This window comes from Caloenas nicobarica, chromosome 5 (assembly GCF_036013445.1).
Source record: "Caloenas nicobarica isolate bCalNic1 chromosome 5, bCalNic1.hap1, whole genome shotgun sequence".
Classification (NCBI taxonomy): domain Eukaryota; kingdom Metazoa; phylum Chordata; class Aves; order Columbiformes; family Columbidae; genus Caloenas; species Caloenas nicobarica.
Genome location: NC_088249.1, coordinates 48775778 through 48800226, shown reverse-complemented (window position 1 = coordinate 48800226; position 24449 = coordinate 48775778). Strand labels below are relative to the sequence as shown.

The window sequence follows — 24449 nt, the reverse complement described above, 5'->3', positions numbered from 1 at the left end:
TGAGGATGACTGGAGGTGAAGGTATGTATATTTTGATTTTTTAAAAAATTTTTTTAAATTCTCCATATTTCAGGATATACACAAAGATCCTGTTTCCTTGCAGGAAGGAGATACAGCCAAAAATGCTTTCCTTCTTTCCAGTTTTTTTAGCACTGAGCGGAAGTTCCCTTTCGGTTGTTGCACTGGTACCATGTTTTGGCTGTTTCCAGGCTGTCTAAACTTTCTTATCCGTTTCTGAGCTCTTCACATTATTGCCTGATGCTTTTGTAACATCAGGTGCCATCACTGCAACCTCCCTGAAAACCATGCACAGCCTTAAATTCTTGAGCAAAGTTGCAGAACCTTGTGTATTGGATGGAGATGTGTCTTCTGTTTTTACATGCCTAAAATTAGTATTACAGATGCATGAACCTGTAGAAAAGGATAATGATTTCTCAAAAATATCTGGAGTGAAAGATAGCATTGAAGCTATCAACTTCAGTGAAACTTAACTTGACCTATATTGCTGGGAAATTGCTGACTGAGGTAAAATTCTGCAGAGCAGGAGGTGGGTGGGTGACTAGACTTCAACACACTGGCAGTTTTATTTGCTCCAAAAGTAACACTTGCTTAATTGTACCTTCAGGCTGAAGCTGCTACTTGTTTAAGTCTCTCTTAGCTCCAGACTTGGCAGCTTTGAATTTAATAGCAACTCAGACACAACTTATTCCTGTGCATGTACACTGTGCAGGTTCTAGATTCTAATGCCATCTCTTGGCAAGCATGAAGCACCCATGCTGCAGAGTACCTGCTTCTGCAGGTACTTATAAAAGACAAAATCATGAGATTGCCTTCTTGATCTCTTTTGCTCTGTATTAGCTCGATGGCTGCAGAGTTCATGTGTGAACCCACTGGGATTATTACACTGAGGGTCTTGTTGAAAGCTGTTTAATTTGAAACATATGGTAGGAAATGCCCTGCATTTAATCTTCTGTTCCATGAGACAACAGCATGTCTGAAAATTTGCTAGCTACTTCAGGTGCAGATCAGACTAGGGAAGGTTGCACCTGGCCATGGAGCACATTTTTTTTGCTTGGAGGTATTTCTCTTGACAGATTTATTGTCCAGTCACAGCTTTATGCAGTTAGCCTTTGGCACTTCATTTTTCTTTCTATTAAAACTGAATTATTTCAGATATTCCAAAACAAGCCACACTTTCATAAATGAAATAACTGCCTGGTCATTTTTCACATGAAAAGTGTCCCACTGAGTAGTACTTCTCACCATCTGAACTACAGAACATGCCACTGATATTGGTAAGAAAGGATGCTGGATGGATGATGGTGGTTTTGGGGTTTTAGATTTTAACTTTTTTTTTTTTTTTTTTTTCTCAGAAGCAAAGTGAGGTGGCCATGGAGCCTCAATGGTGCCAGCATGGGCTGTCCTCATTAGTGACATAACAAATGCATAAGCTGTCTGCCTTGTGGCCTGAGAAAGGAATACAGGTGGGAAACAGAGGCACAGAAAGTTGGACATGGGTAAAGCTGAATATTCAAAAGAAAACTAACCAAAAAAACCCACCCATATAAACCACTGTGGCTAAATGTGCCCAAGGTTGTGAATCTGTAGCACTCTATCGCTTCCACAGGAAGCTAGAAGCAGGGAAGGAGCCTGAGCTTGAGTTGCATCACTATCAGATGTGGCCTCTAACCACTAAAACCTCCTTCCTCTCTGGTTTCCTGGTAGGGAAAGGAAGATTGAGCAAGTTGCTGAAAATCTTGAAACTGAAGGATATAGCACTTTAATATCTGCGTGAATGAGGTCTGCTGTTCAAATACTGCAATAAATCCACCTCTTGCATGGAAATGGCTTTCCATTCCTTTTGTGGGAGTGTGGTGGTGTTGACCTTGCAGAGATGCTGTTCCTTGTGAGATTTGCACAACCTTGGCCGCATGTAGCACAACATGACTTTGTCAGCCTGGAGCCTGAAGTGCTTTATAGTTGTGAAAGTTTCATGTGTCAGCCAGGTCCAAGTGTGATCTCAGAGTTTCTTAGGAAAACTTGGCATTCCACCTCTTTGAAAGAGATGGTAAGGTGTTGGTTCTGTTCATGTAGAACATCTTGAAAGTCCCGATCCATTGTGTTTGGCCACTTACAAGAAGGAGGAAGGATTTTCTTGCAGAGAGTAATATGTGGCAGCTGGAGAAATACTTCAGCAGCTGCAAACTTCTTTTAAAAAGCACCCCTTCCATACGAGTCTTCCAGAGGATACAGCAGCTTATCTGCTCACTGAGCAGATGATGGGAGATTCAGGTATAGATGGAAACTACACTACAAGCTGAAGGAAGTGGTTCATGTTTAGGGGAGGAGATGACGTATAACTTAATGGCTGCCTAATGTTGTTTATCAGGCTGCTAACAGATGCCAGTGTCATGCAGTCTTTGTGGAATTTTTTGCTTTGTAGGATTCTTTAAAATCTTTTTTTGTGGACACACGTCAGGAGAAACATCAGAAAAGACAGCAGCAGACCAAACCAATGTCCATCCAATACCCTGTTCTGCCTGCTGTAGAGAGTAGTATGCCTGCAAACGCGGAGGGATGTGCCAGCTCTTGTGTAATACATGGCCAGCTGTGCCATGTTAAGCTTTGAAGAAACTATGTGGTAGGAGAAGGAATGTAAGTGATGTTCTTCCAGACCTGAGCTGGCAATGTTTCTTCTCCGAATCACATTTTGGAGCATGAGCAACTTGCATCCTACTGTTGCAGCAGATCAGCCTTGAATGCTGTGCTGGCTTCATGTCACCTTCAGATGTTTACCAGATCCATTTTGGTGGTCACAATCCTAGCCTGGTTGATGTATCCATGAGACAAGGCTCAGTGATTTCTAGGCATGTTTTCCTTCAAAACTCCCTCTGAAAGCAAGGAACTGTTCATGTCCCACCTCAGTCATCCTCCCAGAGGGGCATTTTATTATTACTAGAAATAGTGGGGGCATGGAGAGCCTGTATTGAGGCAATAAATGGACCTTTGACTATTGTATAGTTTTCTATGGAAGTGGGAGCGCTTCATGTTGTGCAGGCATCTTGGGAAGTCAAAGGAACTGTGTCCACATCAGGGATCTAGAAACGTATTTCCTTCCCTGTAATCTCTAATGCTTCTCTGCTTCACAACCGTTGTTCTGTTCATCCTTCATTGTTGATAGCACATGACATTTTGTAGAAACAGCTTTAACTTGTAACTAACTTTCTTCGGGAGCCAAAGGAACTTAATTACTCTAAAGCTGGTGTTCAGAGAATGATATAACTTCATCTGGTCATGCTTAGCTGACAGTGGGGCATCCTCATGTGCCTTGGCGCTGCCCTTTCTGTCTCTAGACCTATCCACTTGTGCAACTTCAGTCTTGGAGATAAGCTTGGGAAGCCAAATGGCTTTCAAGATTGCAGCACAAATTTCCTGCCTCCTGCATTATAGCTTCAATTCACAAAATGAGATGTGCTTGTCTTCCCTTAGCAAAATCTGGTTTAATTCTGTTTTTCTAGAGATTGAAATATAGCACTTGTTCTGAGAGCTCACAACATGAGAAATGTTTAGCAGCAATTGTAAGTCGAAACCAGGCCTTATGTCTTCTCAATTTGATGGGACAGTGGCTTCATTGTCTGCAAAAGATATTTCACCCTTATTTTCTGTGCTTTGCTGTTATACTGAGGATAGAAGATTTCTTTGCAGCTCTTGGACCTTATCTTATGCCTAGCCCATGCATGCTTCTAAGTATGAAGTTTGGGGCAGTGTCTGCTGGCTCTTCAATGACAGCTCAAAGGAGCATGTGTTGCCCTAAATGATTTACTGTGCTCACTTCGTACCTGTGATCTGTAACACACGCATTCCCTCTTTCCATGTTTTTTTTCTTCTCCTTAACTAGGAGCAACTGAGGCTGGCTGGGAGGGCATGGAGGCAAGGGGTTTATATTCCAAAGGCTTTACTGTGATCCTGCAACATCATCCCAATCAGTGGTGTTTGAAATAATACTTTGAATTTTTTTTTTTTCCCCACAAATTCCTTGGCTTGAGCACAGGGTGATCAGCAAGAAGGGAGAAATGTTTCTGAAACTCAGCTAGCAATGCACTCTGGATGTGTATGTACATAGCAAAGTTATCAGTCATTCACTTGTTGACTCAAAGCTATTCTGGTTTTCCAGCACGTTTGTCCCCTGCTGAGTTATAGCCACAGATGGTAAAGTAAATGTCGCACTTTTCAGAATGTAGGCCTTTCCCAGATTTTCTTTGTTTCTGTCTTTTGTGGTTTGGTTTGACTCTTAATTTCCTTGGGGATGCTCTACAGATGGAGAAGGTAGTGCTCAAAGAGTGAATTTTGCCCTGACTTCTCAAAATTACTTCTGATGGGAACAGTAGTGTTCATCTCTTCCTTCATGTTGTTTCTGACAGCCAGAGGATGGTTTCTTCTAAGGAGCAACACGATCTGGAGAAGAAGCTGTAGCTGGTGCTTTTCTGGGCCGTAGGTGCATGGAGTGGGTGCTCAGTGAGGTCTCTGAGTACAAATGGAGCTGTGTGGGACTGGCTAGAATTGTGATGGGAAGGCAGAAATAACGCTTATTGCTTTTAAATATAAAAGGCTGTTGTTGCATCAGGAACAGTGATCTGCAAGTAATTATAACTCCTGTTCTGGTTGTATGGGATTGTGCTAAGGTGGAAGAGGCCAAAAAAAAAAAGCTGGAGGTTCTGATATTTAACGCAGCATCCCTAGCATCATATGGACTGCATTAAGGTACAACTGCATCTTGTTATCTCCTTGCTGGGCTTAGGAATGAGCTGTTCGCTTGTCTGCTGTACTTACAACGTGTGTATTGTGTTTGTCTCCTTCACATGCTCGCTCTGCAATCTGTAAAGGGATTTTTATAATTGGCTAAATAACACTTAAAATTAGTTTAAAGGAAAGGGGGGACAAACCTCTCATGTCTGAACTCAGCATGTCCCCCCTAACCAGTGCCAGCCTAATCCAGAAAGGCTGCCAGGTGCTTTTGAAGAGGCCAGAGGCATTTACTGGGATTCTGCTTTTCTCTGGAGCTGTTGCAATCAGGTGGGACCAAAGTCGGCTGTGATGAGAAGGAATTCTGGTGGGTTAATGTGGTTGGGGATATAAAAGCTTCTCTGTACATACGGAACAGATACCTGTGTTAATGCAACAGCTTCTAGACACCGAGTGTGATCGACATTCCATCTTACAAATACATGTATTTCTAGGGTCAGCTGAGAGTAATTGTCATTTTATTTGTCCTGAAAGACTGAGATCTTAACTATAACAATAATAATAGTATTTATGCATAGATATAATGCTGCTATATCTGCATTTCCAAAATGCGGTGGAAGATGAGGGTTGGCTAGTATAACTACAAAGGTATTAGTAAAGATGGGGGAAAAAATATAATGAGAGTGCTCTGTGTTTGTATTCATTGTTGTTATTCTTTACTATTTTCTTTAAAACAACAAATGCATACATTATTGTACAGGCAATTCATTCTCAGAGTCACTTCTCAGGCTATAAAGTATTGCTTCTTGTAAACCTTCTACCTTGAAAAGGGACAACAAACACAAGATGGAATCTCATTAAATAGTAAAATTTAGTCAAAATGATGTGTGTGTGGTTTTTTTTTTCCATGAGTCAGATACTACTTGCTGAATCTCTGCCTGTGATCTGTGAACTCTACAAAAAGTGCACTTATTTCTGCATAATGTGGTGGAGTGCAGGTTGCCAAATGGTGCTTTGAGTGTCTTGGTGAAGTACCTATAGTGTCTGTGAGGGAACTCGAATTGGTTGCTTTGAGTTAAAGGATTCAGAGTTTAAAGCAAACTTTAACTGTTTATCAGCAATAAGGATCTGTCTGCTCTAGGAAAATGTCTTGTGGGCAATGTATTTCACATATTTCCTTGCTTTCCCCCTTGTTCCCAGTCTTGTCAACTGGACTTTTCAATGATTAAACTACAGCATATGCTAAGATTGACAGCAAGAGTGTGCTAAAGGTTAAGGTAAACTTGTGGAAGTGCCTTGTAATTCAAAACAGTTGGAAAAGTATTGAAATTATCTTGGCTGAATAACACAAATTCATATTACCAATTCCCTGCTGGAAACTTGGGGCTGCTTTCCTTTGCAGCCAATGCCTGTGTACCGTGTTGTGGGTGCTGCGGCTGTGTATTGCGTAGGTCGTTTTGTCTCCTGCGCTGATTCTTTCAATTCCTGCTAAGGTGCACTTGGAAGAGCAAGTGATGAGAAGGAACGAACAAAGTCAGTCTGTGCTTTGTATGTGCAAGGCAAAATGGGAATGAGACCTCGGCAAAGCTGGTGCTGGCTGGACACCAGGTGCAATCTCTGGTATGGAGAACTAGGTGAGTCTAGAGAGCTGCCCCTCCCTGTCAAGACTTCTATTGTCAGGTCAGATTTAGAAACATTTCCAGCTGCCAGGTGGAGGATGACCCAAGCATGAACTTGGGTTCTGCAGTGAGAAACCTACTCACAAAAAACGAGTGTGATGCTATGCACACTTATTCCAGGGAGAAAGCTGCAGAGGAGTGCATAAACTAAGGTCAGTAGTGTGAGTACCCTGCAGTCTGGTCCTTTCAGTCTCCACTGCTCTCTGGGAGAGTGGAAGATGTAGAAATGTTCTATCTATTTTCAACCGGCAAAATAACTCCTTTTACTAGAGTAAACAGGATGCTGACTTTGAGGCACTCTGTTTTATTGTCAAGTTTTGTCCCTGTCTTTGATAGTCCAATGTGGACCTGTAGGTTGTATGTCCTCCACAAAAATTTGCTTATATTTCACCCCTTTTAGGCAGGGTGATTTTGAGGCTACAAATTTTTTACTCTATTCGGGGCTTCAGGACTCAGAGTAAGGAGGAAAATTTGGAAACAAAAGTTTCATGGTACGAAGCATCAAAATGTTGCAATCAGAGAGTCAAAGCTAATATGTGTTGTCTTGGACTTTCTTGGAAGAAAAAAGGCTCTTACTCAGATTCTTAAATTCACAAGCATAGGTGGAACTGGAGTTAAGAGCTCAGGGCATGACTGTTGGATGTTTTTCGCTATGCTATTTATACCATTCACACATGCTGTTCTTTCTGTGTCATGAACTGCTTTTGCATCTTCAACTGCAGTTGTCACACACACCTCTGAGATGTCACATAAAGCTGAATCTCAACAGTTTTTGAAGGCCATGCCATTTCTCTTCATCTCTTCATCCCTGCAGAATGAGGACTAAAGTTTGCTTCAGTGATGAGAAAGATGGTTGCTCTCAAAAACTACTTAAGGAAGAGACTTAAAATTGGTCTGGTTCAGGCTAAACTTTTTGGAAGCTCACATAAAGCTTTAAAAAGTCTCGGAAACAAGAGGGAAAAATCCAGGTAGAAGCTGATGATCTGCTCAGAAGTCAACAGGACCTGCTCCAGTGACTTAAAGGATGAGAGCCCATCCATTGGGACAGTGTCATGTGTGCATTGCTAATGAAGAAAATACATAGGCTATTTATTGTCTCATGTGGGGAAATAGCTCACTGTAACTATGAATCTTCTTCACTAGCAACTGAGGTGTCTATATAATGTCTTGGAACACTTGAAATATTGGCTTTTGCAAATTTTTTCCAAGTTTCTTTTAGCTTTTTGCAATGAGCAGGAAAACCAAAGCAGGAAACAACTAAGGTTGATGCCTAGCTTTGAGCGACTTGGTGTAAAGGCAGGGCCAGGACTATAGTTCCCCATATTATCAGAGTGCTCAAACTGGTGCAAACCCTTCTGCTGCAGCTAGGAACAATGTTAAGGCTCCCAGAGGAAGCCAAAAGGCATCATGTCTATGCTGTCATACACCTGTGGGCTTTGAGTTTGGCTTTGTACGTGTGGCTTTTGACTTGAGCAGTTCTCCATTGGAGCTGGACAGAAGAGGAGCAAATCATCCTTTCCAAAGAAAGAGCCTCTCTGTGATTTTGGGAATGGTCTTTTCACTTCCTGCCTCTGTGTCATTGCCTGTATGTTTTCTGTGATGATACGTGCTTGCTATTTGTACTTTTTTTCTGTCCTCGCTGACAGGAGTGTGTTTACTAGAACACTCTCCTAATGTTCAGTTTTGGGCCCCTCACTACAAGAGAGACATTGAGGTACTGGAGGGAGTTCAGAGAAGGGCAACAAAGCTGGCGAGGGGCCTGGAGCACAAGTCTTACGAGGAGCAGCTGAAGGAACGGGGGCTGTTTAGCCTGGAGAAAAGGAGGCTGAAGGAAGACCTTATCGCTGTCTATACCTACCTGAAAGGAGGCTGTAGCATGAAGGGTGTTGGTCTCTTCTCCCAAGTAGCAAGTGATCACGTGAGAGGAAATGGCCTCAAGTTGAGCCAAGGGAGGTTTAGATTGGATATTAGGAAAAATTTCTTCACAGAAGGGGTTGTCAGGCGTTGGAACAGGCTGCCCGAGGAAGTGGCTAAGTCACCATCCCTGGAGGTGTTTAGAAGACACATAGATGAGGTTCTTAGGGACAGGGTTTAGTGAGAGTGTTAGGTTAATGGTTGGACTCAATGATCTTGAGAGTCTCTTCCAACCAAGATGATTCTGTGATTCTATGATGTAATTTTTTTTTTTTAATAGGTATATTACAGTGGATCTAAAAGTGATATAAGAAAGAATTGCTTCTGGGAGGAGAAGTCTCCCTGCAAGGCCAACCCTGAAGATGTGGACTGCCATTGTGTTCTTCCTGCTGATTTCCTTCTGTATATGTGAACACAGATTTTCTGTCCTGAAAGGAAGAGGAGTCCATGTAGTGCGAATAAACAGGCTGACAACTGAAAAGCAGTGCAGGCAGGCTTGTCAAAGCCCAGATGCTTCAGGTGAGGTCCTTGTCTCTTTGCTGGAATTTAAGTTAGTCTGTGGTCAGGGCTCAGAGATTATCTGAGTGCATGCTTTGCCCTGTTGCTGACTTGAACCACTTTTTTTATACCTTGCACCTTGCTGTCTTCAAACATGTTTTGTGCAGAGCGAGTCCAGTTGAGTGTTAGCTGCTTTGGGCAGAGGGATTTGAGACCCTAGAATTAGGTGACCCATTCCATCTTTAGGAAACCACACAAAACTAAACCCAAAAGCATCAATTTTTTCAGGTTTTATGTTCTGTATTAAACCCACTAAAGCAGTTTAATTCCTATTTGTTACTTGATGTTACTTGATGTATGTTGCACTACCTGGTGTCAAGGTAGATGGAAAAGATATGAAGTCTTGACATAAATGTATAGCCATGTGCAGAGAGATCATCTGGAGAGAAGGACCTGAAATGTCTTTTTTTCTATGATTAGCTTTAGGTTTTAAGATCAGCTTTACTGCTCTCGTTTTCCATTCCCACTTTCCCCAAGTATATTTATTTTTGTGCGTTCTTTCATTGTAGATGTGAGGCCTGAGGCTTAGATGTCAGAAAATTTACACCTCTGTAACTGTCAATAAAGGAACAGTGGTTATTTTTTAAGGTATTATAGTGTTAAGTTGCAGGCCAAGGGGGAGATGTCTTCATAGCTACATTGCTTGGAGAAGTGGAAAGATAACATTCTTAGGTGGTTAGGCTCTCTTCTGTAGATGTAATTTATAACCTGGCTGACATAACGTCACTAGCTTAGACAAGTAGTGCAACTATCACAAAAAGAACTGCTTTTGCCAGTACATTCACATCTCAGATGTGCCCCGCAGAAAGTGGAATGGTTGCTGGCCTAGCTATTCCAGCATCACCTTTGAATATCCCGCACCAGAGGCCAGGATATATGTAGTTAGCAAACTAACATATCACAAAACGACTGTACCAATATCGTGAGATGGTTTGACACTTTAATTACATGCTAATTAAAGAAGCAAAACTCTCTAGGACTGATAGTATGGGTCGTAACTCTAACCTCTGTATGTTGTCTAATGCAATGGGTTTAAGTCTCTAGATGCTGCTAGGTTAAGGAGATACGTGATGGAGAAAGTGCCCATGTTAGCAAAGATCTTGCAATCCAGGATTCCCAGATACCTGGTAAGCAGAGTGGACCTGTGTTGGGAGGTTAGATAAGCTTGTGCTCTTCCCTTTGCATCCCCAGCCATATTCAGAGCTCTCCCAAGCTGCTTCTGTGGTGGCCAGTCCAGGGCTGGAGGGGAACATCTTGGCCATCTGAGCTGTCTGGCTCTGAGAAACAGAACTACTTGGCCATACTTCTGGGCTATCTTGCACACTCTGGGGAAGATAAAGGGAAAACATGACATGGCTGCAAGAGCAAATATTCCTGCCTCCTGCTTCCACAATACATCTGCTTACCTGGCTTTGGCTTGCCTTTGGGCATTGGTGATTTTCTAGTAACAGCAGGCTTAAAAATGAAATAAACCAGTTTGGTAGGGCAAGACCTTGATGTCTGCCTACATGGTTTCATTTCAAACTAGATCTAAAGAGCTTTTGTTGTCCTTCCACTTTTTTTTTTTCTTTTTTTCTCTTCCCTCCTAATTGGAAGTGATCAAAAAGGAGCCACTGGGTAGCATGTATCTTGCAGTGGACACATCAGCTGGAGCCTCAGTCTGGAGTTGCATCAAAGGAACTACTAATCAGTCCAGCTCCCTAAGAGATATCTAGTTGTCCTGGGGAGCAATGGGGAAGTCATAGATACGATATCATCCTGGTGGCAGCAGAAACCAGGATTCTTTGACTGTGCTGACCCCATTAGTCTCTTGACCTTTCCGAACTGACAGACTTAGATATGTAACCAATGCAAGATATTCTACTGGCTTTTTGTTTTCCCCTTCCCAAGAAGTGAGAAATGGCATGATTTACAGTAGTAGATGGTCTGCATTTCTCCACTAGCATGGCTTATTGAGTAAGAGACAGGAGGTGGGATTGGGAATCAGGGCACATCCAAACACGGTTTCATTTCTGAAGAATGGATTTTAATGTCTTGAAGGCCTGCTGCTGTGTCTCTTGCTCAGTGTAACTGTTGAAGCTTTTAATTTTATCACTTTAAAAGGCCGTTTTTAAAGGCTTTGAATGGTTTCAGTCACTTTCTTAACATTTTATCAAAGTCATTAGAATTCCACCTTTCCTAGTTTCTTTAGAGCAGTCAAAACAGACTGCAGTTGTTGGTACAGGGATTTCTCCATGTTCATAAATTTTCTACAAGTCCTTTTAATAACTGTGGTAACACAAATGTGTTTTTATGAAAAGTTCAAGCTTCTCATAGCCTTTATCCTCAGTGAGGGTAACTCTTCTAGATAAGAGCTTTAAATGTAGACATATGTACCACATAGGCATGTTCTTTGCCCTTTCTTATGCTTCTAACAAAACGCAGAAATTGATTTATCCTACTGTACACTTAAGTTCCCTTTAATCCATGGATAGGTGGTCCGTTGGGCACATATCTGCTTCATCCCAGGCTGAGCACTGTTATCTTCTTTGGTGGTGGTGGGGTTTTTTTTGGGGGGGGTGGTGTGGTTGTTTTTTGGTTGGTTTTGGTGTGTTGTGGTCTTCGTGTGTGTTTTGTTTGGGTTGTTGTTGTTTGTTTGTTTGTTTGTTACAGCACATGTCCCAGAAATCAATTCTGTGCTACTGTGATATTACATAAAATCATAGTATAATTTAGGCAGGAAGGGACCTTTTTAAGGTCTCTGGTCCAAACCCAACTTAAATCTGGCTGTTCAAGATCTGATGGAGAGGGTACCACCTCTCTGGCTGCCAGCCAGTGTTTGAGTGCCCTTGCGGTGGAAACTAATTTTTGCTCTTGATGTTGAGTTGGAATTTCCTGTAAATGATCTGCTTCAGACCTTCACATACCTCGTCTTGCTCCAGTATGTCAATACTGCCCTCATATGCTGGGGAGCCCAAAACTGGACGCAGTGTTTGAGATGTCTCCTCACCGCTGGTTAGAGGAGGTTCCTTCCTTCCCCCAAAGTTTGTTTATGTGTATGTAGATGAGCCCAGAAATAAGTTAGTGAGATTGAGGAAATGCCAGGAGAGAGAGTTCTTCCTGTGATATGTTTATTTAGCTTGTGTTGGGATTTGACTTACTAAAAGACAATTTCTCTGACTCCCATGGCTAATGGTATAATTGTTCAGCAAATGAAGTGTAAATTTCTGGGTAACTCGAAACACTGAGATGAGAGTTGTCTCCCATGGGTGATGAGATGGGTGTCATCTCAGTTTCAGCTCACTTTTTTTTTTTTCCCCCCCCCCCTCTCATTAAGACCTCTGGATGAATGGTAGCATTTAGATGGGTCCAAACTGTAGTGCACTCTCTCCGTCCCTGTCTGGGTGAGTGAATTACTATTGTTAGGAGATGTTGGTACCAGAAGACAAGCAGGTAGGTAGGCAGGCTGGAGCTGCTATATTGATTTCATTGGCTTTCCAGTTATTTTCACTAAGGCTGAGTCAGGAACTCTTAAGACCAGACATTCCAGCTATCTTTTTTTTTTTTTTTTTTTTATTCTTTCATTACAGCCACAAAACAGTGTATTCAATATACCGTGTGTACCGACCCATTTTCTCTGCTGTTTTCAGGTAACCATCACTGTAATTGGTCTGTGCCCTACCAGAATTGCTGCATCCTCTTGCAGTGTCACCAGCTGAGCATGTGCCAGAATGCTGGAGAACAAAACATCAAAGATCTGCTTGGAGGTAATGCCATGCTTCAGGCTCTTGCTAAATCTAGGATCCTGGTCCTTTTTGCTTTAAATGTCTACATTTAAACCTTCACTGACTTTCAGTTGAGGGAGATGTGTTATGAAATGCCTGTAGGATGATTCTGTAGGTAAAGTCAGTTCACTGGAAAAACTGTTTCACTAGCCTAGTAAGGACTGGGGCACTTAATGTGCATGATATGTCTTCAAGTAACTTTTGTAACTGTTACTGAGTAACAGTTTGTCTCCATGTCGAAGACATCATTCATTCAAACTCTTTGCACTTCACAGTCTGTGCTTTGGAAAATAAAGTCATAACAGGTGTACTTATTTTTTAAGAGAAAGGAAAATGTCTTGGCGTTGTTTTTTCTGAGATTGCCAGGATTTTGTGCCAGAGGCATCAGGCTGCTTCTGTAATCAGAGCAGCCTTAGCAGCAATTGCTCATGGTGACTTTCCAGTCTTTAATTAAGTGACACAGTAAGAAAATGGAACTTGTTGGTAACTGAGGAATCAATCTTTTATAGTATGTTTCAAGAGTTTGCTGTACCCAAGTTCTAAAAAAGGAAAGTTTATTTTTGGTTCTTTTGGGTTGGCAAAGGTTTCTCTGCAATGTAGCAACCAGACCTTTGATAAGCAGATGGGATTTATGTCACTATAAATCTAGATTGCTAGTTGTGAAGGAAATTCTCCCAAAGTATGCAGGTGTAAGTGGAAATTTCCACTCAGTTTTGAGAGATGAAAATTATTAATCTAAGCATGAGGAATTTATTGATGCTGTGTAACTTTGAAAGTGTGAGTTGTCTTTTCAGTAGCTGGTATTCATAACTCTGCTCCTATTGATAATGTACTTCTGCATTGTATCTCTATACTTCAGTACCCCATTTTGTGGAATTAGTTCTCTGGTTGTGGCAAAAAACAAACCCTGCTCCCTTCCTGTCCCCCCCTCCCCTCACCAGCCAAAATGCCAAAGCGATTTTATGTGCAATAAAAACAGGGGTCTAAGTTTTCATGTTCTTGCTGACTTCAGGACTGATTTATTCCAGTTGTACTACAGGTACTGCAGAATACATGTTCTGGTTTGCATGTTGGGGGTATGAGGTCAGATTTGAGCTTGAGAATTTTATTCTTATGATACTCATTCTTGAGAATTTTATTCTTATGATACTCATTGATTTTGTCTTTTTGAAGAAATTGTCGGTGGGAAAGCGGAAACAGTTCTGTTTCACCACCAAAACTATCCACAGAAAAAGGAGAGGATGGTGAATGCATGGGTTGACCAACACAACATGGAAAACCTGTTTTCTTCAACTGCTTGGACTTGCAAGATTCACTTGAGGCATTTGCTTTGGGATAAGGCTGAAGATGGAACAACAAATGCAAGAAAAACAGTTGCAAGCAATTTTACCACCACCACTGCAGCCACCACTATCACAGCAACCACCACCACCACTGCCACAACTGTAACAACAAACGTTACAAATGCAACTGTCCTCACTACAGTTTATGAAACAACTGCCAAAGCCTCAGATGCCCCTGGAGGTTCTGATCTTCTTGCTGAAGCCATGTCATCCACTGCCCCTTCTCCCACTTCTGGTAACAGCCCTGCTTCCACTTCCAGCCATCTCACCAAGCTCGTGACCACCATTGAGAAATCAGGAAATAGTAGCTCTGTCTCAGCATTGTCCCCCACTTCTACTTTGGCTCCACTCACTGTAATTTCTGAAGCAGATACTCAAATGCCTCAAATAGAGCAGTTTAACTCAGCCACCACCAGTACTCCCTGCTGTAGTAGCTCTGCCACTGTTGGAGCTGGCCTGAAGACACTGAGCACAAGATTGACCACCCTTGTCCCGCAGAATACAGGAACATCTTCCACTGCTTCCACTCGTGCCACTGCACTCACCCCCTTGGAGAGTTCACACTCTGCATACCCACAGCCTGTTGTTACGCTGCCATATTTAGAGCCAGAAGCAAGTACAGCTGCAACAGACTTGAGTAAATCAACTTCTTTTCTGGGCTCTACAAGAGGTGTCATGGTTTTCACTACTGGCTCTACAGCAGAAACTACTACAGGGCATGGGAAAAAGTCAATATCTCACATTTTTTCAATAACCACGGTTCCAGCAGATGCACCCAAAACAACAGCTTCAGGTGCTGCAGAAACTCAGGACGTGGACAATGAGTATCTTCTCATTGCTGCTGAGCCCCTGACTCAGTACTTAGTGGATAAAAGTTTGCTTCTTGCAGTGCTTCTAGTCGGTACATTTTTTTTCATAAGTGTTATAATTCTTTTCTTTATGCAGGCCTATGAGAGCTACAAGAAGAAGGATTACACACAAGTGGATTACCTGATCAATGGAATGTATGTGGACTCGGAGATGTGAAAGGGTGGGGAAAAAACAGTGGGCAGAGATTTAGAAAGGAGATTGAAAGTCTGCCTGGCTTGTTTTTCTTTCCTGTTTGCCTATAAGGCAAACTGAAAGTGCTTCCAAATTTACTTCTGGTGCAATTGAGGAGAAATGCCATGTACTGTATTGAGGAAAAAAAAAAATTATCCAATCATGCAACAGGTTGCTGGGGGAAAAAAACAAACCAAAACAAAAAAACAACAACAAACACACAGCCTAGTCATTTTTAAAACTTCCATAATGCACAATAGCTTTGGCCATTATTTTTCATTGCAAAACACACCTAACAAGGTATAAGCCTTGGAAAATGCTGGGGCGCTTTTTCGATTGTTTACAGTGCAAGTTCCTTGTGTTTCATTTGTTTCATGTGTGCTCTTCTGAAAACAAAGCAAAGAGTGCTCTCACCTTTTGCAAAGTGCTCTGAAATGGCCAGATAAGTAGTGTCGAGTATTGCTGCAACAGGGAACTTTTAATCCAATGTGTGTTATGGTTTCAGTATGCTTCTTGCTTGTAAAGAGGTCTGTTTACAAGGCATTGTAAACTCTGTTTACTGCTAACCACAGATATCTCTTCACTATGGAGCGGATTACTGTGCCTCTGCACTTAAATGATCTTATTTTTATATTCAGTTAATAAATGGGGCCCTTGAAGGGCAGATCTTGTTGCATTTCAGTTTTCATTCCTGTCCCTGCCAGTTCAGAAGCAGGCAAGTAGGCTTTGGGGGTATAAGCAAACTAGCTCTGCTTCAATATTCCAAGTATGGGAGCTTTGAAGACCTCACTGGAAGTATGGGCATGTCACAGATGATGCTGATCATCTTCCAGGGTACTGCTTCTGTAATTTCAGAGCAGTATGCTGCCAGTCTCCCAGGTATGCAGACCCATTTACTGCTTATTATCTTTTCATGCATAGAGTATCGGCCTCTGTTTTGGTTTTTTATTTAGGACCAACTTAGAGTTGCTAGAAATTTGGAAACCTTATTGCGTGTGCAGTTGCAGCTTGTCTGCCAAGATCTGCAGCTCAGAGTGAGTAAAAAACACTTGATTTTTCTGGCAAGTATTCTTCACTGATTAATGCATCTTATTTGAATGACACATACATACCAGTAGCAAAATACTGGATCAAGTTGCATTGTATTTTTTTTAAACCTGATTGATAGTCTTGTTTCTTACTTTAAATCATTTGGCTCTTTAATCCTGTTTACATGTAATCTTGAGGCTGATAATAGGCAAACCTCAGAATTTGAGCTGTTGGCTTTTGGTTTGGTTATTTGTCCAAATTCTTTGGCTGCTCAGAATTTGGAGGGAGTCTTTATCCTGGAACAGGTTACTTTGTAGACTTATTGTTTATCATCAAGCTGAAAGTGCTGTGAAAACAGCTGCAAATAGCACAAGCAGCAGCAGAGGCAAGGGGTTGTCTGAAAGAAATGGGGGAGAGATGGTTTCCTGAATCTTACCCAATACAAATTTTGAGGACAAAAATCCAGCGAGTATGTTGAGGAAATGAAAGAGATTGCTTTGGAAGTGAGATGATTTGGTTGTCATCATTAGGTCGCATTTTGCAGTGCTTTTCCATGGACCACATCTGCATGCCAGTAGGTTAGAGCATCTCTCAGGGTAAAAGGGATAGTGTGGTTTTGGGAGTCTCCCTCCTTGGGAGGCTTGAAGTATAAGCCACAAAATTCACACGATGTTTCCTGGAGGGGAAAAAATATTTGAGGGACTGAATTTTATTGTAAGGTTATTTTAATTGGTTTCTCCACAGCAGAAAGGAACTGAACCTTGATTTCTGCTGTCTTCCAGAAGGTGCCTGTGTGCAGTATCTGTGCAACAAGGTACTGGGAACATCCCACAGTGTAGCTGGGGAGTTGCACCCCATCAAGATGCTTGAACTGTTCGCCTCTCAGTGCAAGTGTTCTGAGCTGTTAGCAGATGTCAAGCAGATGCTGCTGTAAAACTGCGAAGTCCAGAGACATTTTTATATAGGGATCTCAGGTTTCACCTTAGTTGCAGGTGAGTCACTAACCACAGACCTAAGCATGTGGTCTTTGAGCTTTACTCCAGATACTGACATAAGAGCTGCCTCCTCCACTCCCTACCATCTCCCAAGTAAGGAGATGTGTGTTACCTCAGATTCAGCTCACTTATTTTTTTCCTCATTGAGGCATCTCAGATAAATGCTTGCATTTTGGTAGGTTGAATTCAGGCAATAGTGCTCTTCCTTGTAATTTATCCCTGCCTATGTAACTGAATTCTTGTCTGTAGCAAGAGCCTTCCTGCATAAAGAGTCAGTGTTGCAGCTGTTCTGCTAATGCTTTGCAGTATTTTTTAAGTTGCCAGAGCCATTTCCACAAAGACAAGCTATGATTATCAGACTTATAATTCTGTATCCTGGAAATGGGCAAGTTTTTGGTTGAATTTTGCACTAACTGTGGCCTTGTTTCTTTTGGTCTCTGTGGACCTCTTCACAGACCCAAAGCTGGACACCAGATTCTGTGGAGTGGAGTGGAGTGGAAGCTTGTGAAGCTGCATTGGTTTTTCTTCTCTTCTTTGAAGAGAAGTACTCCTGTACTGATTTCTTGGGGGGAGTAGGAAGGGAAGGGAGAGGAAGGGAGCATGACTTAACCAAAACTCTGAAAGAGTTTTCTAAAAACAGATACTTTCTAAGATTGGTTTATTAAAAACAAGTAAAACCCTCTGGGGATAATTTAAGTGAGTATAATTACAAGAGTTGGAATTGGGTTACAACTCTATTTACAAGAATCTTAGGGAGCTTCTTATGGACACAATGAGAATATTACAACTATGCCATGGCTAGAAGAAGCCACCACCTTAAAAATCTGTGGCTTCTTAACAGGTTCTTGCAGGAAGGTGAGTAGTTATCAGAAGCTTGTTGCAGTTCCCACAGCCCTGGTATGTTTATATCCAGGTCTCCTCTTCAGATACTGGCACAACCTGTCTTTTCTTATATGAGTTACCCCACTTCCAGCTGTGAATTACTTTCTCAGCAGAAACTGAGCCTTTTTAGTGTAAGGCTGAGCACCAGAGCAAGTCTTGCCTCAGTGCATTTTGGCACACAAGGTAGAGATCTTCATGCTTACCAAAGAATCATAGAATGATTTTGGGTCAGAAGGAGCCTTTAAATGTCATCTAGTCTGGGCCCCCTGCAATCAGCAGAGACATCTTCAACTAGATCAGGTAGCTCAGAGCCCTGTCCAACCTGACCTGGAGTGTCTCTAGGGAGGGGGCATCTATCACTTCTCTGGGCAACATGCTCCAGTGTTTCACCATCCTCATAATGAAAAATTTCTTCCTTGTGTCTAGCCTGAATCTCCCCTCTTTTAGTTTATTACCCCTTGTCCTATCACAATGGTGCTCAAAGTGCAGTGCCAGCTGGAGAAGTGTCAAGTAGGCTTTTCTTTGCATCCCAATGGTTTTGTCTTGCACTAGCTCAGTTTAGGCATTAAAAACCAAAAATACTGTCCTAGAGCCAGGCCTCTGAAAGTCAAGGTGTGTTTTCTGCCTCGTACATTGGAACCCAATTGTAAAGATTTGGCAGCTTTGCTGGTTCCATTTTGCATCTAGCTATTTGTGAGCGTTGAAGGAGAGCAGTGGTACTATGGAAGGTGAGTAGCACATGCAGTCCTCTAATGGGCTCTTCTGTAGTGGTAGCTTGATATGCAAGTCTGAAGCAATTAGGATTTCTTCACTTCTGTCTCTTTTTGTGTTGGAGGTCAGCTGCAGCAAACATTCACTTGGTTTTTTCTACCTCCAACCCATTGTTTCTCTTTGAGCTAAAGCCACTCTAGAACGGTTTCACTTCTTTTGCTGCTTAGGCTGCGAATGGTGGCAAATCTGTTGCATTTTATGGTGTAGTGTTGTAATAGTTAATAGTGAGTATGTCAGATGAGGAAATGCAACCGTGTTGAAAGTTTGCTTGCAGCATTCGCATTATAACAATAGATGGGGTCCTACCAAGTTATCTAGACGACATTTGCCAAGGGACTGCCAAAACCAACATTCCACTGCTGTGAAGCATAGCACACTGAGTTTCAACCTGTTGCATGGCCACTTTCTCAATAAAACACAAGAACATCCTGGAATTAAATATGGATCAGATTAATTCTAAATGTCACTTCTTATTTAATTGCCTGTGTTAGAAGTATGTTGTTCTAGACAGCAGTGAAGAAAGGACATTATAGAATATTAAAACATTAAAAGGAATAATAGGAGTTAAGAACATTTTGAATGCAAGTGTGAGTTTGAAATATGCCATGTGGTGTCCAGAGAATTGGGGAGTATATGCAGAAGTCTTAAGCGTGACCTTTAAAACATCCAATGCATGTAGTCAAAAAATACCCAAGTAGCTCTGGAAACAGAGGTATCATGGAGTTGATTTCTTTGGATTTGTCTGGTGGCTGCTCATTTCCGGCATCAAAAAGGAAACTTGAGCCCTGCCCTACTGAACCATTTCTAAGGGCTTTTTACATTGTGGATTCTCTGGTAGCCTTTACTGCTAAAGGCAAGTTCATATTGTAGCATCTTCCCTGACTAGCGCAACTCTAGTTGTCTCCTTTACATGGCCTTTAAGTCTCATAAAATTTAATCAGCTTTGCGTTTGGCTGAGTGGGTTCAAAAGCAAATGCTTTCATCTTGCACAAAGCATGGGCTCCTAAGTTTGTGCTTTTCTTGAAGAAACCAGACTAAACAAAAGCAAAGCGTAGAGCTGTAATGATTCCTATTTTCTAGAAAGTCTAAGTAGTTCAGTGTTAGCACTCTACTTTGACTTTTTGGTCTTGCTGGATAGTTAGTCTTTGTGGGCAAAGCTAGTCTTTGCTCTACAGCATTTTGGGTCAACTTCCTTGTAGTTTCATGTCCTTGGACCTTGACCTTGGACCTTTCAGTGCTGCTGCTAGGCTGGAAGATGTATTTAGAACAGTCCTGCCTTGGCTGAGAGATACCAGCAGGTTGTGCTGTGGGGCAACACTGCTGGAACTTGCCAGTTCAGCCTCTCTCTAGCAGGGAAAACCCAAAGCGTCTGGGAGAAAATAGTCTCTGGCTGATCTGGGTCTTCCTGGTTAGTCCTGGGTGATGTTCAACTTCTGCCTTGGCTGAAGTTATTTTTGAATTACAAAGTATGTTTGAGGGAGAGGTCCTTTGCTGGCACACAGAACTTGCCCGACATCCTGCCAGTTCCAATTAAAAAGACTAAAGCTGTTTGGATGGGATTGTACAATCTGGTTGAAAAAGCAAACAACTTGTCTTCATGAAAAGTGGCTAAATATTTTAACCCCTTTAAGCTGGGACAGGTGAAACCTATTACACTGGTTTGAGGGTCATGGACTTTTATGCAAGTGGCTCCTGTTCTTTACTGCATGCAGATGAAGTGATAGAGCCCAAACTTGTGAGTATAAACAGTGTTAAATCTTCCTACATAACTTATAACTAAGGAATGGAGAAGAAAGGAGGAGGAATTTATTCAGCTTGAAAATGAAAATGCTCACTTTTAGAAGTGACCATGCTAGTTAAAAAAAAAAAAATCAAGATGTAGCCAAATTCTAGGGTTAGATTAATCATAAACTCTGTTCTGAGGTCTTGAGATTTCAGCCACTGCTGCAGATTAGAAAGAGTTTTCAAAAGTATCTAAACAGGGACATAAAATCCCAGAGTTACATTGTGATTTCTCACTGATGACTTTAATCAGAACTAAGTAAAGCCTGTTATGTAGGTATGTGCTAATATGGCTATTCAAGGTGCAGAGAGTAAATGGAAGAGACTTGTACTCTGGATGAATGTGCTGTGTACTTCTGACCAGGTCAATAAGGGGGATCTGTTGCTGGTAGAAGATGACTCTAAACTAGTTCCTCCTGTGCATATCCTGGTGAATGTTCCCAACAGTGGGAAATTAAAAACAGCACTGTGTGCTACAATCCAATGTCGACAGGTTGCAGGCAGAAAGGCTGATTTGTAGGATAAAAGCCAGCCCTTTTATCTCATTCTCCTGTTTGCTGGGAGAAAGTGTACTGCAAGGATATTATAAGAGCTGAGAGCAATTTTATTTTTTTCTGATTTATTGATTTTTTTTTTTTTTATGTATTCCTACATGTCTTCAGTATTTAGACTGTGCTTAGTATTGAGCTAAAGATCTTCAGGAAAAAATGAGCTTCCCTGGAAATGGCACCCTGGAGTGGGTCAGTTTTCACTGGTGTTTTCCCCAAGGCTCAGCACTCAACTGAGGTTGAAGTTTCCAGCATTTCACAGAGGGTCAGGCTGTGGTCCAGAGCTGCTCAGGAATTTCCATGGAACGTTTTGCACTTTCCATTCTACTTTAGTCTGCAAGGAGAAGTAGAGAGACTCTTCTGCAGGAGAGAGCAATCTCATCTGCCAGCAGTTTGTGACATGCAGTGAGTATCCCATTTTGAAGGAAATGGCGAGCCTCATTAACATGGTCTTTGTGCCTCTCCTGGATCACTTGCAGCCCTGGGGTCTGTTTGTAGCCAAACGTAAAACTTTTGCAAAAGATGATCTCACCAGTTGAAAAACACATGTGAACCCAAGCAGGAAGAGGAGCAGTGGCTAGAAGGGATGGAGGGCTCCACATGGGCAGCAGATGCACATGGCTTGCACTGGGACAATCAGTGTGGTTTTTTCCAGCTGTGAGCCTTGTTTTTGCCATCAGTGTGTGCAGGGCTTCGTAGTGCTCTTTTCTTTGAATGTTTGCAGTTTTGTTAGCCAGCAGGGAATTCTGGAAAATGTTAGTAAGAGCTGTCAGGCTGTAGCAGCACTACAGGAGTTCAAAACCTTGCGGGTTAGTGGAGCACAGGAAAAATCCTGGGGATGAATGGGATGACCTGAGAACTTTTCTGTGAAGAGATAATGAATGATGGAAGAAGTCAGATAAGCTAGAGAGAATGCTATGCATGCTAAAGGAAAAGAAAGACCAGGCATTCCCATGAAGAATAGTCCTTTCTTAACTGGACTGGTTTATTAGTCTTCATGTTTCTGGGTGTATGTGATTGCTGGCCAGATGAAAGAGAGATACACCTCTGCATGCATTTGTACAGAACTGTCTGCAGAAGGAATTAGAAGTCAGAACAAGAGCATTCTTTGAGGTACCTGGTGTTAGTGCTGAAGAGATGTTGTTACCCCTTTGACTTGAGTTGCTAGCTGAAAATACTTGGCTTTGCTGATCCACATAGAAGGGTTATGGAGCCAGTTTCTGGCCATAGGACTGTGTGAAGGATAGCTTCATTACCTTGTCCTTTTCCTAGCTCAGCTCTAAAGCTCTTTCTGATTGCCTCTCTCTAGAGAGAGAGCACTGCAGCAGTAAGGTGAGACTGCCTTATCTCCCTAGAAGGGTGCACTGTGGCTGTTCCTTCCCACCCTGCAACGCATGCATGTGTTGGTCTAGGAACTGTCATCCCACAATAGTTTTGAAGTATATATACTTCACCCATTGCCAAAATAGATGTCACTGCTCTTTTCAAGTGAAAATGCAAGACCTCTCCTGTTTAAAAAGATTAAAAAAAAAAGGCATGTGTGGGATGTCTCTTCCACATCTCTGAATTGGTTTGGCTCCAGCCCTGAAGCATGAGGTTTAATATTCCTTCATGTTATGCCATTTCCTGTCAAAAATGACCAGCAAGGTGCCACAGGGAGGCTGATCCTTATTCTGAGACTTACTACACGACAAATCCACCACTGCTAATTAAAACTAAACTCCACTTATCAAATGACCGTGTACCTTTTGCAGGGCTGCCATGTGCTGTTTTTTCTCTCTCTGTGGGTTTTCTGATCCTTCCAGTGAGTTGAGGAGGTTCTAATGTAGATGAGACTAATAATAAACCTTCACTAAAAGCAGCTGCATTGTGGAGGAACTTTAAACCCAAAGGAAAAGCAGACAGGGACAGTTTTAACTGCAATGTACTCTTTAATTGAGACCTGGTCTGCAGCTGACCTGCTTGCCTTGTGATACTGTGTGGGTTGAGTGTGGATGCAGTCTGCATTCTTAACTTACTGCTATAATATTTATACAGATGATTTTAGTCTCTGACAACGGGAAAATTATTTTTTATGCAACCTCTTGGCTTGGGCCACCCACATGCTATGGGAGAGAGAAGGCCGCAGGAGCACTGACATCGGTCCTTCTGCAAGGTTCTCATGATGCTGACAGGTAAACAGTCACTGGGCAGGAGACAGGAGTGCCTCCAGAGAACGTGGTTTTAAAATCACTTCACCTTGTCTTTTGTTCATCCCCTAGCTATAGCAGCCTTGCTGAAGGCTTTTTCCAGTGCAGATCCATCTCACTGTGTGCTTGTGTAGGCTTCACAAGAGACTCGTGCCTTAAAGACCCTTGCCTCTAGCAGCTGGCTTTGAATTGCACTGGTGGAGCTGGGCAAGGGTGTGGGACAGACCTGTGCTGCAAGTTGAGATGGGGCTGAGGTGCCAAGGCAGGTCACTGGAAGGCTGAGTACCTTTTTTTTTTTCTTTCCTTTTTTTTTTTTTTTCCCCAAGGTTTCCAAAGTTTCCGAAATGTCTGGCTAATACATTTTAGCTATAGCTGTCATGTACTAGGGATGTGCTGCAGCATCACTTATTCGAGCCAGCAGAACCTAAAGAAAAAGGAGTGTCTTAAGATAAAGGCTATGTTGGTGATGTCTCTGGGCTGATCTGCTGAAACAGCTTGGGCAAATGAAGACTTCTGGTGCTGATTTCATTGGGAGCTCTTGAGATACCTTTACTGATAATCTGGACCATGAGCTAAAGCAGAAGGTTTCCTGAGCACAGCTTCTGCTCAACCCTGAGCAGAAGCCATGGTGAGCCATGGCTGCACTAGCCAAGCAGAAGCTGGTTTTTGTTACTGGGGCCTGATAACTTCCTCTTCCCTGTGTTATGTGAGTGGCTTGGCAATTGTGGGGCTGTAGCTGCTGCCTGCCATTGGTGCTGCTCTCCGGGTGATCTATGTGTGCAGGCAGCAGAAGGGAGAGCAAAACACTGATTTTCTATCTTTGGTGTTAGGGTAGGGTTTCTCCTGTTGGCTCAGAAGAGAAGGGGCTAAGAGAACTGAAAATGAGCTGAGGGGGCTGCTGCTCCTTGCTTTTGGGCCAGCTGTTCTTGTTCTATGTCTTTCATAGCTGCATTCACCAGAATCAGGGAAGGGGAGAAAATGGGAGTGTTCAGCAAGCTACAGAAAAAGTAGAGAGCAGGAGGAAGAGGACACAGGTCCTTGAAGTTTCTTATCAAGCACCCTGTCTGTTGAACTTTTGCTACCTGCTCAGGAAGAGCGCTTCTTGCATTGGCAGGTTGATGAAGAGTACCAGGTTCTCCTTTTGCTTGTAAGACTGGCTGGAGGCATGACCCCAGACAGCTGGCAAAGCAGCAGCTGTGGGATGGGTGAGA

General features: G+C 42.3%; 1 protein-coding gene across 6 annotated transcripts in view; it reads left to right on the top strand.

Annotated features, from left to right (window-relative positions):
- C5H11orf24 (chromosome 5 C11orf24 homolog) overlaps positions 1 to 15699 on the top strand; it is a 30111-nt gene extending 14412 nt beyond the window's left edge. For 3 of the 6 annotated variants that reach the window (XM_065636361.1, XM_065636359.1, XM_065636360.1), the window contains exons 3-5: positions 8617 to 8855; positions 12524 to 12640; positions 13832 to 15699. In XM_065636361.1, the coding sequence (XP_065492433.1) occupies positions 8699 to 8855; positions 12524 to 12640; positions 13832 to 15027 (1470 nt within the window). In that variant the 5' untranslated portion in view covers positions 8617 to 8698 and the 3' untranslated portion in view covers positions 15028 to 15699. Of the gene's footprint in view, positions 1 to 6295; positions 6378 to 8616; positions 8856 to 12523; positions 12641 to 13831 lie in introns of those variants that run through there. The other 3 variants (XM_065636364.1, XM_065636363.1, XM_065636365.1) reach the window with 3 other exon arrangements.
- Positions 15700 to 24449: the final 8750 nt, after the last annotated feature.